This window comes from Periophthalmus magnuspinnatus, chromosome 24 (assembly GCF_009829125.3).
Source record: "Periophthalmus magnuspinnatus isolate fPerMag1 chromosome 24, fPerMag1.2.pri, whole genome shotgun sequence".
Classification (NCBI taxonomy): Eukaryota; Metazoa; Chordata; class Actinopteri; order Gobiiformes; family Gobiidae; genus Periophthalmus; species Periophthalmus magnuspinnatus.
Genome location: NC_047149.1, coordinates 4,787,473 through 4,800,962, shown reverse-complemented (window position 1 = coordinate 4,800,962; position 13,490 = coordinate 4,787,473). Strand labels below are relative to the sequence as shown.

Sequence of the window (13,490 nt, the reverse complement as noted above, 5' to 3'; positions counted from 1 at the left end):
GTCTTTGCTTTGTGGACAGCGCTGCAAACCCTTGACCTTCTCTCTGTGATGAAGTCTCCTGAAATGGTTTTCACTCCACAGCCGGACCGCGTCAGGGTCAAGGGTATTTTTAAAAATCTAAGACAAATTTGGAGTTATTTTGAGTACATTTTTGTTTACTCTGTTCCATATCTGTCCATTCATAGATCTGCTGCTTCAGTCTGAATCTACAGTTTGATCATTCGTTTGTACAAGGAAGAGCGTAAAACTGCAGCCATGTTTTCTCCTAATTAAATCAGTCACTGTTAAAACTCATTCTGAGTCTGTGCCAATTATCAGCTCTGTTTTTTGACTTTTGACGAAAATAAATAAATAAAAGATAAAACGGCAGCACAAAGGGACGAGCCAGGAGCAGGTCTGACAGACGGGACTTCATTATGTGAGAGAGGAAGTGCGCTTGAAGTTTATATCAAAGAGACAGAGCAGAGAGCGAGGGAGGGACAGAGGGAGAGAGGGAGGGAGAGGGAAAGAGAAACAAGAGGGAGGAAGAGAGACAGAGGGAAGGAGAGGGAAAGAGAGAAAAAGCAAGACACAGAGGGGAGAGAGAAAGAGAGAGCGCGAAAGACGCAAAGAGAAGAGCAAGAGCAAGAGAGAGGGAGAGAGCAAGATAAGAGGGAAGAGAGAAAGAAAGAAGGAAGAGGGAGGGAGTGAGAAAGAGGGAAGAGGGAGGGAAAGAGAACGCAAGACAGGGGAGAGAGAATGACAGAGAAAGAGACAAAGAGAAGAGGAAGAGAGAGAGAGCGAGGGAAGAGAGAAAGAGAGAAGGAAGAGTGAGAGAGGGGAGAGAGTAAGAAAGAGAAGGAAGAGGGAGGGAGAGAGACAGAGGGAAGAGGGAGGGAGAGAGCAAAACAGAGAGGGGAGAGAGATAAAAAGAGAAGACAGGGGAGAGTGAAAAGAGAGGGAAGATAGAGAGGAGGGAGGAAGAGAGAGAGGGAGAGAGATAGAGAGAGGGAGAGAGAGAGAGAGAGGTTGGAAGAGTGAGAAAGGGAGAAAGAGAGAGAAGAGAGTGGGTGACTTGCAATGATAAGCTCCAGGAGTGATTTATAGCCTGGATCTTGAACAAAGAAAATGGCAGAATTTGAAACAAAACCAGACGTGTCCTGTGGGTTTAATGCTGCTGTTTTTGTTTTGTTTTTTGATGCTGATGTCTAAAATGCATTTGAATAAATAATATAATAAAAAAATAAATAAAATGCTTCTCTCTGATCTGAATGGTCATTACCTCAACCCCAGCACCTGCAGACACTCATGACTCTAGTGCTAGTGCAGCCTGTGCAGCTCAGTGAGTGAATTCTGGAGGTTCTTTCACATGAGGCCTGTCCATAAACTGAGAATGAGACACACTTGTATGTGTCTCTGTCTGCAGGTTAAGGCTCTGGACACACAGGTGATTGCAGCACCTCTTTACTGAACCATGAGTAAAACTATAAAAAAACATGACTAAACCAGAACTAAACCAGGTCTAAGCCGGGTCTTTACCTCTTTGATGAGGTTGATAAATCTCCCTCCAAACCTCCAGGGCTTGTGTCGGTTGCACTGCAGGGAGCTGACTGTGATCTGAGAGGCCTGCTGCACCGCCACAGCGACCACATGGACTGCATCGTACATGAGCGCCGCGTCCGTCTGCAAAGCATCAACAAACACATATTCAAATCATGCACTTCAACCTGGAGTCTTCAGAGGGGTCTGGGCACTGGTGGAGGTGAAGAGGAGGAGATGGAGAAGCTGAGGAGGTGATGGTTCTGCTGGAGAGAGAGTGCATTATTTTTATTACTAAGGTACACAATACACAATAAAATTAATCATACAAACGATTCATACAAAATACAAATTGTAACTTATAACTTAACGAAAAGACACAAGGTTCATTCTGTTACTAATTACCGTTTTCGCCTTCCCCCTATCTCTGCTTCTCTATCTCAGTCCTATTCACTTGCAATAGGCTCCTTGTACATTTTAAGTTAATTTAATAGGTTGTTTATTTTATATTTTATGGTTTCAATAAAAGTTAGCAAAAGCTTTGAGACACAGCAAGCTAGCCAGCACACTGCTCACAACACACAATTCCTGCAGATTTAGGCTGAGTTCTCAAAATGAATACACTCTGTTCCACTTTGTGATGTCATGTGGTGATACAGGAAGTGCTCCACTGTGTTTTTAAACTCCATACATACATACTTCACTAGATTAATTTGGGGGAATTTAGGCCTCAGAATATCCAATCTCTACTAAACAAAAGGTAAAAGGAGCTGTTAACTTGAAAACTACCACTTAATGACATCACAAGGTGGAACAGAACATTTTGAGCTTTGGAGATGTAGACTAATAATGAATGAATGAATGAAAAAAGACTTTGGGTGACACCAAAACAATTTCCATAGCATCTTTCAAAATGCAAAAACAGTATAAAGTCCAGTTTAGTGCTTCACTCAACGATTCTATGGCGTGTCCCAATTGCACACTTCGAAATACCGTTCAAAGTACCCAACTGACAAAGGGTGCTCCTCTGTGTAGCCTCCGTCAGGTGCAAAGGCCGTGGCAAAATGGAGCAGGCCTACGCCACTGAGCGACTTCAACCTCTGTCGGTGCGCTTACATTATGTGACTTATGTTACGTCGCCTAGCAATCGTGACGGCTGCTGACTCATGACCTAAGGTGTAAAATGAACACTGAATTCATTACAGTTTTATTTTAAATAATTTTTTATTTAATACAAGAAGAGTCAAGGTGTCGTCACAAAGTTTGCTCGGGTGCATGCTTTGTTCACGGACGATCTCCACGTAAACGCAGGGCACATTTGTCACCCGCATTCGTTGGGTGCATGAAATGGGACAGGACTTTCTTGCGCTGGAAGTTACACAAGTGCCCTTAAATGCACCCGACGAAGTGTGTATTTGTCAAACTGAGACATGGCCTAAAGAAATCTATTTGCTCGTAAGCAGTCTTATTTGTTTTGATACGGATGGACCATGTGTCTCTCGGACCGGCTATTCCACCTGTCAATCATGCCCATCTGAACAGGGAGATTCACCAGTGACCAGACTCACATCTCTCTAAAGTACTGGAGAGGTGTGTGTTCTGGATCCCAGGTGACCCATCTGTGTAATTGTGCTGTTAAACTACATGCACTTAGTGAATCTTCTGTAGACTCACAGTGTACTGGAGCAGTCCTCGTCTCTTTACCCAGAGCTCAGCGACACGAGTGCAGCTGTGGGGATGTGTGTGAGCCAGAGCACAGCCTGACAGTCGGTGACAGAACATCATCTCAAACACCACTTTGAACTTGACAGGTTTGAAAAGAAGTTGAAAAGAAAAATACAAAAATACAGGAAGTAGCGCAGCCTTCTATCAGCACAAAAAAACTCCATCCAAAATGCAGCAACAGTTACGCACCAGGAATCCATTTTTATGACAGTTTAAACATTGATTTAGCAAAATAAAGATGTAATTTATTGTTAGTAGGATTATCATAACTAAGATACAAATTTTTGGCCCTCGTTAACTGCTTGGTCGCTAAGTAACAGTTATGGAATTACCTGTCCGTCTGTCATATCTGCAGCCTACACCCAACACGTAACTGTATAAAGAAGTGGACTAAGTGAGTGTGACGTCACTCATGCAGCGTTCAGCTCCAGTCAAATGAAATGCATCGAGGCCAGTAGTTATAGGGGCGTGTAGATCTGAAAAATATGTGTTATTATTTTGTTGACATATTTCACGCTCTTGTCTTGCTAGTCCCAGTTCTCTAAAAAGTACAGCTCTGCTCTTCTCGCTACATTCATTGAGTATTGGGAATTAGCGGAGTCTCATAAATATTTAAAGCTGAGGCAGTGGACAGGGAGCTGTGGAACACTTCACCGGAGGACACTTCTGTGTTTTGAAAAGAGAGATGTTTGTGTCTCATGTTTGTGTGACCAGATTTTCAAAATGTAAAACTGGGACACACCCAGGTTGGTAGGTTGGTATAAATAAAATTGTGAAAAGAGCAACATTATGATTATGGCTGACTCACCTGCGGGTCAGTCATAATCTGAGGGACTCTGACGGTGCATTTTTTTGCCTTCTGCTCATTTACAAGCACGTTTTTTCTGTTTTAGCTAGACTAATGACTATATATTGCCCTTTTTACTGTTGGTGGGGGTCAAATTGGTCAAAAATAGTGACACTTGGGACATTTCTTCAACAAAACTGGGACAAATCAATGGTTTTGGATGAGTGTACTAGTCTACTGGGACAGAGAAAACTGGGACTTTCCCGAGTAAACAGGCACGTTTGGTCATCCTAATTTCAGTGCTAACTCTAATGCTAATTTTGAGACATAATACATTTTAAAACAGTGCCACAAACTGAAGTATTCTACATATAATAATTGTGTAGTCTTAATTTTAATTAATTTGAATTTTAATAGGTTTATTTTATATTTTGTGAACAAGACCCCGAGATACTTGAACTCCTACAATTGAGGCAGAGACTCTCTACCCACCCGGAGAGGGCAAGCCACCCTTTTCTGGTCGAGAACCATGGCCTCAGATTTGGAGGAGCTGATTCTCATCCCAGTCACTTCACACTCGGCTGCAAACCGCCCCAGTGCCTGCTGCAGGTCCTGGCTCGATGAAGCCATCAGGACAATATCATCTGCAAACAGCAGAGATGAAATCCTGTGGCTCCCAAACCAGACCCTGAGTGCACCTAGAAATTCTGTCCATAAAAACAATGAACAGAACCGGTGACAAAGGGCAGCCCTGGCGGAGTCCAACATGCACTGGGAACAGGTCTGACTTACTGCAGGCAATGCGAACACAGCTCCTGCTCCGGTCATACAGGGACCGGACAGCCCTTAGCAAAGGGCCCCGGACCCCATACTCCCAGAGCACCCCCCAAAGGACACCACGAGGGACATGGTCGAATGCCTTCTCCAGATCCACAAAGCACATATGAATTGGTTGGGCAAACTCCCATGAACCCTTGAGGACCGGATGGAGAGTATAAAGCTGGTCCAGTGTTCCACAACCGGCACAAAAACCACACTGCTCCTCCATAAACTGAGGTTTGACTATCGGTCAAATTGTCCTCTCCAATACCCCGAAATAGACCTTACCGGGAAGGCTGAGGAGTGTGATTCCCCTGTAGTTGGAACACACCCTCCGGTCGCCCTTCTTATAGAGAAGGACCACCACCCCGGTCTGCCAGTCCAGTGGCATTGTCCCTGACCACCACACGATGTTGCAGAGACGTGTCAGCCAAGACAGCCCCACAACATCCAGAGATTTGAGGTACTCAGGACAGATCTCATCCACCCCCGGAGCCTTGACGACATCCCTAGTCGAGGTCAGCAGCTCTCCGCCCGCACTGTAAACAGTGTTGGTGAAGCACTGCTTCCCCTCCTGAGGCGTCGGACGGTTTGCCAGAATCTCTTTGAGGCCGTCCCATAGTCCTCCTTCATGGCCTCCCCGAATACCTCCCAGCCCTGAGTTTTTGCCTCTGTGACCGCACGTGATGCGGCATCCGGTCGTCGAGGCCCCTGCCTTCAACTGCTCTCATGGTTCCTCCTGCAGGTGGTAGGTCCATGGAAGGACGACCCCACATCGTTTATTTTGGCTGGGCCCAGCCACCAGGCGCTTGCTGCCGAGCACCAGCCCAGGCCTGGCTCCAGGGTGGGGCCCTGGTAATGCCAGTCTGGGCGGCGTAACTGGCCTTGTTCTACTGCTCATCATGTGGGGCTTCTGAACCGCTCTTCATCTGACCCATCCCCCTGGACCTGTTTGCCATGGGTAACCCTACCAGGGGAAAGAGGCCCCAGACAACATAGCTCCAAGGATCAGGTACTCAAACCACTCCACTGCCTTTTGAGCACTCCCTGAACAGGTGGCGGTTCAGGTAGGGGCTTCCCACCGAAGTAGCTGGAGGACGTGTCTGGGGTGAGGGAAGTCTGGGAGTCCCTGCTTAGACTGCTGCCCCGGATAAGAGGAAGAAATTGGATGGATTGATGATTGTCAGCTTTGAGATGCAGTGAGCTAGCTAGCATGCTGTGCATAGAGCCTATTGCTGATGTTAAAATAGTGCTACAATCTGAATGATCTTGTCAACAAAAACAATCGACTTGTCATTTCTCATGTTTATTATGTTCTATTTTGAGCTTTAGATTAGAATAGCATTAGCTTCCTCCTCTTGAGTGCTTACATCGTCGTAAAGGTCTGTGATCGTTCTTCTGTAACTTGCAGTCTGCTGTTTGATATTTAAATATTGATTTATTTTAGTGAGACTTGGCTAAATCCACTTAGAGAATGAATAGTGAAGGAAGTGCAGGTCTGCACTTTTTGAGAGAACTAAAACCAGCCAGGTGATACAAGAAATACAGAGGGGACTTTGGATGTCTGGTTTAGTGCAAACTAAGTTCAACAGACCATTTGCATAAATTCTAATTTTGCCGATTTCTTTTTTTTATTTTTTTTATTTAAAACTTAAGTATCAAAAGCTAAACTCAAACTAATCATCAACAAATCCATCAGTACAATCTGACAACATTCTATTAAGTCCAAATTTAAAGTGACATTGTCCCATATAAATCTATACTCTATGTAAACTTTAAATACCCCGTCCATTAGATCCAACCATAGACTGTATACAGAAGTACACTAAGTGAGTGTGACGTCACCCACAGCGTTCAGCTCCAGTCAAATGAAGCTCATGAAGGCTAGAGCAGTTATAAGTCCATATTTGGAATTCTGACTGCGAGTATCATAGAATTCAAAAAGCCAATCCTGAAAGAGGATGTTGAAGATAATGCTAACGCTGTCAATCAAACCTGTTGCTAACATTAGCGGAAACTGCCTTGGGGAAAGCAGCTGGATTTGTCTGTTATTAATGTTAATATCTTGACATACAAACAAAATAGCTAAATAAAAACACCAGGATCACGTAGAGCGGGTTAATATGAACATTTACGACCAAAATGATGAGCAGCAGTTGCAGAGAGATTTTCAAATAGGCTAGCAGGTTAGCTATGTCCATTTATATACACAGCCTATGGATCCAACCCACAAACAGTTCCATATATTACTTCTCAACCGTATTTATTTATCTATTTTTTTCATCTTGTTGAAGAATCATTGCAAACCAAAAGCATTGACATCAGAATCCTTCGAAAAATGAGAAAGACTCTTGGAACATTAGGTCAAAAATATTCTTTTTGTCAGTTCTCCACAGACGTCTCTTGAAACATTTCAATGAAGGACAATCCCAGAGCTCCGACACATGATTTAAAAGCTTAGTTAAAAATATAAAAGGCGAAGGATCCAGGGCTCGACTGGTGGGACGCTGTACGCTGGGCTGGATGAGACTTTTGTTTCATGTTGGGACTGGAGTAGGTTTAACAGTTGGACACATTGGCCAGAGGGCTCGGGGAAGCGCTTTACGAAACAGTTTATATCCATAGCACATTAAAGTGAATTTCCCCATGTGCATTACCGGGGTCAGGTTTAACATTAAATAGTCATTCTCATTGAGTGGTTGTGCATATGGATAATGGAGACTCACACAAATGACTTGTCGCTGGAGTCTTTCTAAGCGTTTAGTTTGTGTTGCATTGAGAGCGCCATGAATATGCAAATAGAGGCAAGATGTTACATTCATATAGGTACAAAAGTAGATCCTTATCATTAACATAGAGGGATATTCTCCGAAAGAACATACATTTGTTGCTACCTTCCTGCAAACACGGTCCACTTGCCTTGAAATTTGAGGTTATGCGTTAACCGTAGTCCCAAGTGAATATGTTTGTGGACCATCTCAATTGGACAGTTCATGAATATAATATTAGTATTACTTTGGTTTTCCTGGGGTTAAACTTCATGAACCCACTGAGCAATGTCAGAGAGACCTTTGTTTACTTTCTCAGTTGCTAAGGCGAGCTGTTGAGATGCAGCAAACAGAGCGGTGTCATCAGCATACAACAGGCTAGAGTTAAAGTTAGGGTTAGGTTACTACATACATATGCAGCTTTTGAATTCATATACATCTATACTAACTTGCCAGAGTACTATATAATTCAAAAATATCTCTTGGAGTGCTCTGTAATGCCTCTGCTCCTACAGTTTGTCTAGCTGATAGTTCCTGACAGGTCCGCATGACCCTGTACGGTGAGTCACAGCACAGCCTCTGCTCTGCTCGCACTGGTCTGAATGGAACGAGAGGAAGAGAGAAGGAAAGCGTGATTGTGGAAAGTATCGGAAATCAGATTCAGAACAAGTATAAGACCACATGTTCACATATAGACAGTCCTATTATGTTGTACAGTTGTCCCTTGCTATACCGTGGGTCACCTTTCGTGGTCTTGCTGTTTAGCGGATTTTTTTGAGCAATTTTGCATACTTTTTTACAGTGTATGAGTGTGCATTGTGTTCTGCGTCCTGATTGGCTAAAAGACTGTAGACTATTGTCCATCAGTCTCCTCCGTGCCGTGTCTCCTGTACAGTACAGAATGTGTTTAGACAAATTTACATAAATGTTGGATCAATGATACAGTGGAGCGACGCCAGGACAAAGAGGCACGGTCAGAGTCACTATTAATTAATTAAAGGAGAAAAATGTGATAAAATGTTAATGCCTGTGTGAGAAAAGTGTATAAAGTGTGTGGTGAGGGGTTTTACAGCTGCAAAACATATAGAATAAATGTAAAAAATAAAGCTGATACTTCGTGGATTTCACCTATTGTGGGTTATTTTTAGAACGTAACCCTCGTGATAAATGAGGGACCACTGTATATGAAAGTTTAAATTCCATTACCAAAAAAGGAGCATTTTTCATTTTCATTCTGGTATCGTAATCGCTATCAAGCATGGAGTGACTTTTTTACTACTGAAATTTTAGAGCTGGGTAGGGCTAAACAGATGAGCTACAATAGTTCAGTTGGGAGAGCGTTTGTTCACTGATCAGAAGGTTGGCGGTTCAAATCCCGCTCTCTCGGTGTGATATCAGAGTGACGCTTTGGGTGTCTTGAAAGGCACTGTATAAATCCAATTATTAGTGTTATTATATGTTAACGCTTTCTCCCATGTTATAACGTTGTTCCCTCATTAAAACATGTCTGAAGAGGTTTTATATGTCATCCAGGCATGTTTGAATATTTTATAGATCTCTCCTGGAACCTATTCAAAGCCTTCTTACGTTTAGATGTAAGATTTTATACAAAGCTCCGCCCACAAGCCTATGTCACCCATGCTCCCACATGACAATTCTCCACAAATATACAAAAGCAACTCGACAAATCTGATTTATTGTGGAGTAGTTTCATTCGGGCTGATTGTGTTGTGATAGAGTTCTGAAGCGTCAAAAACTAAAGTGAAAGTAAACATAAAAAATAATAATAATGCTATTTTTCCTGCCTGCTCTCAGAATGCCCCTTGTATCCAGACTTACTTTGACAGAACCACTGTCCCAGCCTCAGGAGCAGCTCTGTCTCTGCAGAACTCTACACATCACTCTAATCGTGTTTCAAATGAATGCAACCTCCAACGCTACAACACAGAATTCATTTTGTCACTAATACCACATCATCTGTCTCTCCCTGGACAATGTTCAGAGAGAGAGACGGAGGAAAGAGAGAAAAGAGTTGTGACAATGGCACTGTAAATCATACAAGAGAATAGTCCATGAGGAAGGAATTATTACAACATTATCGTAAATTATAGCAAAATGCTGTTTTAATAGAAGTAACTACAGCCCAGTGATGGAAGAAGTACTCAGTTCTGTTACTAAAAGTATTAAAGTACTGTTTAAAAATGTACTTAAAGAGTAAAATGTAAAAGTATTTCATGCAGATTTTATAAGACTTTATAAACAGTAAATAAAAACAAAAACAAACAAACTTGTTTTTTAGTCCAGTTAAAAATGTAGTGGAGTAGAGAGTATAGATACTGCTTTCAAATGTACTGAAGTAAAAGTAAAAAGTATCCACATCTCTACTTTAGTCAAGTACAGATACCGACAATTTTTACATAAGTACAGTATTTTACTACTTTTACTTTGTGGAGAGGGGGATATCTGTGCTTGAGTATAAAGCAAATGACTATTAGGTAAATCAGATGAGTTAAAGGAACAGTGCGTAACATTTAGATTTTTACTTCCATGAACATGACTCATATCGATGTCTGCAGATATGATGTAAACATGTTCAAATCACATAGCTTTTACTGATAACAACTGTAATGTTGATTTATTCTTAATTAGAAAAGCATTAGACATGATAGACAAGTTATTTATATGATCTGGGGTTTTGGTTCAAGACAATTATCCAATCACAAACCAGAATGAGCCTCAAATGAACCTGCCAGTTTCAAAGCTGAAATCCAGTTGGTTTAAACCTAAAATGTCCCTCTCTGATCTGAATGGTCTCTACCTAAACCCCAGCACCTGCAGCCTTTTTATTGAAGTGTCTAACATACCATGCTCATTTGTACATTAAACAGAATCACTGAAGTCACATGCAGATCCTGCACAGATCAGATGTGAACAGTTCACAGCTCATGTCCTTGTCTCTCTCTCCACATTATGTCACACCTCGGTCTATAGAACATGAACACGCTAAAGCTCCATCATACAGGGAGAGAGATGAGCAGCTTCAAAGACAAGAAAAAAAAAGAAAAAGGAATATGAAGATTTATGTTGTAAGACACTGCAATTTTCTTTCAAATGGAGACTCACCATTCAAAATACTTCTGTTAGCAACATACTTCTGACACAATGTACTGGAATTGTGTCTTTTATTTAGTTGAACGGACGCAGCCAGTCAAAGTTTGGACACACCCTCTCTTTCAATGCTTTTTTTAGGCCCGAGCCCATACAGGGCGTAGGGCCTATTGCTTCCGCCCATGCACTCATCGTTGCAGACTGTCTTCACGAAGTTGCGCAAGACGCACGCAGCGCGAAGCGCTCATGTCCCCAAACACACTCCTGACATCGAGCCCTATCCAAGCCCCCATGCCGCAGGCATGGGCCATCTTTATTGCTGCTAAAATGAATGGAAGTCAATGGGAGGTCAATGGTGGACCCCGGACGAATGACAGGTGCGTCAACGCCCGTCATTCGCCATTGACCCCACGGTGACGTGGGGAAGGTCGAGAGCTTTCAAAAAACGTAATGATGCATGCATGGGCTTTGCCCATGCATGCATCGTTGCAGACTGTCTTCACGAAGTTGCGCGCAAAGCAACCCATGCCGTAGGCATGGGACATGCATATTTGTTGTTGCTAGCATGTCAGTGTCAACATTGAGTCAATGGGCGAATATTTCACATTTCAAATGGCAAATTTCCATGCTAGGTTTATTTTTAACAGTACTTTTGGATATGTAAGTCCACTACTCTCTCAACACCCCTCACCCCTCTCTCTCTACACCCCTCACCTCTTTCTCTACACCCCTCACCTCTCTCTCCATCCCACATTACATCCTACATCTTTCTCTCTCTCCACCTCCATCTCTCTCTCTCTCTCTCTCTGTCTCTCTCTCTCCCTGTCTCTCTCTCAGTGACAGATCAGTGATGGATGTTCTCTGTGGCTCTGCTCTGTTTACACATTTCATATATATCTGATAACTCTCAATGAGATTAGCACTGACCTGTTCTCCAGCATGCCTCGCCAACCCGCACATGCTAACCAAGCTAACACACACACACACACACACCCACACACACGCACACACACCCCCCCACACACACACACATAAACATAAATATATAAACAGTACTCCAGTGGGATTGCCCATAGCACTGCAATGTCTGTCAATGAGAAGAGAAGATCTGTGTTCTCTTAGGGCAAAAACTCTCTGATACAATCACATCACCTAAGTCCTGGGTGAGTCCTCCTCTTGTCCTGATTTAGACCTGGTTTAGTCCTAGTTTAATCGTGCTCTAGTCTTAGTTTAGACCTGGTTTAGTCTAGCTCAGTTGGCAGTACGTGTCCACTAATCTGAAAGTTGATGGTTCAGTTCCTGCTCTCAACATAAAACAAAACAAACAAACAAACAAAAAAAACCCCTCATTAGTAGAGTGGTCTACATGTTTTAAGCTCAGAACCTGCTCTGAACCGCGGCCGAAATGGGTTTCCTCCACAGGGTGAGCTTGGAGTACAGCCACTGCTCCTACACGTTGAGAAGAACCAATTGAAGGCATCTGTTCAGGATGCCTCCTGGACGTCTCCCTAGGGAGGTGTTCCGGGCATATCCCACCGGGAGAAGGCCCCAGGGAAGACCCAGGACACGCTGGAGGGACTATGTCTCTGGGAACGCCTTGGGGTCCCACCGGAGGAGCTGAAGCATGTGTCTGGGGTGAGGGAAGTCTGGGAGTCCCTGTTTAGACTCCTGCCCCCATGACCCAGCCCTGGATAAGCGGATGAAAAAGGATGGATGGGATGTTCGTATTGACCGCTCTGCATGATTCTAGTATCTTTATTTCACAAAATCAACACATGAACATTAATAAGAGACAAATCAGGCTCCTTTTCCCTGGAGTTGATCCAGCTAGTGTTAGCAACAGCATTGATTGCCAGCATTGGTAAGTGGCAACTCCCTCGTAATCCAACGGTGTGGGTGGGAGTTGGCATTGCCTTCAACAGCCTCACTCTGGATTGTTCTGTTGGTTGCTATGATACTTGTGGTCAGAATCCCTAGTATGGAACTTGACTCCAAATTTGGCGCTATAACTGCTAGCCTCCACAAACTTCATTTGTCTCAGTCTTGGATGCAGTTTCTCTTGTGTCACTCTGCTGCTGCTGACAGAAAATGACAGCTTTTGTTCTGGAAATGATACACAATTACGCAGGTCGATAATTATGGGAGCAAAGCAGCAGTCACATTTGAATCATCTCTAATTATTATCATTTCCTCATATTAATAATAAGATGGTGAGTAGTAGCTTTAGTACTTGGCTCCTTCAAACATTCTGGGACAAAAGGGGTGTAGGGATGTCAGATTAGCTAATATTCAAATGCCTTGCTATGAGATAGTATAGAAAAAGGACTTCAGCAGAACTATTACTCCCCACAGATGACAAAAAAATGAGTCCATATCCTATTTGTTTTGTCCAGAGTGTTGTCCACTTTAGAGATCAGTCTTTCAAATGCAGCCCTCTCTGTCATCAGTCTGAACCAGTCCTCAACCTGTGGCCTGTGGAGGCTTTTCCAGACCCTCAGAATTAGTCTGGCAGCCACAATAAAACTAGCCACTGCCAAACCGTACATGTACATTGTGAATCCAGGGGTCAAGAGAGACTTATCTCCCAGAAGACACATCTGTGGCAACGCTGTGATAGGTAGGCCAATCCGCTTTGCCAGGTTTTTACATATTTGGAATTCCGAGCATGAGTTTCATAGCAACCATTGAGCCAATCTGAAGTGAGGCTGTTGAACCTAATGCCCCGTCCTGCCCCGTCCTTCAATGTAAAGTGAATTGGAGCCAGA

At 43.2% G+C, this 13,490-nt stretch overlaps 1 protein-coding gene across 1 annotated transcript in view; it reads right to left on the bottom strand.

The window, feature by feature from the left end:
* LOC117393207 (glutamate receptor ionotropic, kainate 2) overlaps window positions 1-13,490 on the bottom strand; it is a 169,278-nt gene that overhangs the window by 50,724 nt on the left and 105,064 nt on the right. The window contains exon 7 of the mRNA XM_055232224.1: window positions 1,519-1,662. Within this exon, the coding sequence (XP_055088199.1) occupies window positions 1,519-1,662 (144 nt within the window). The remainder of the gene's footprint in view (window positions 1-1,518; window positions 1,663-13,490) is intronic.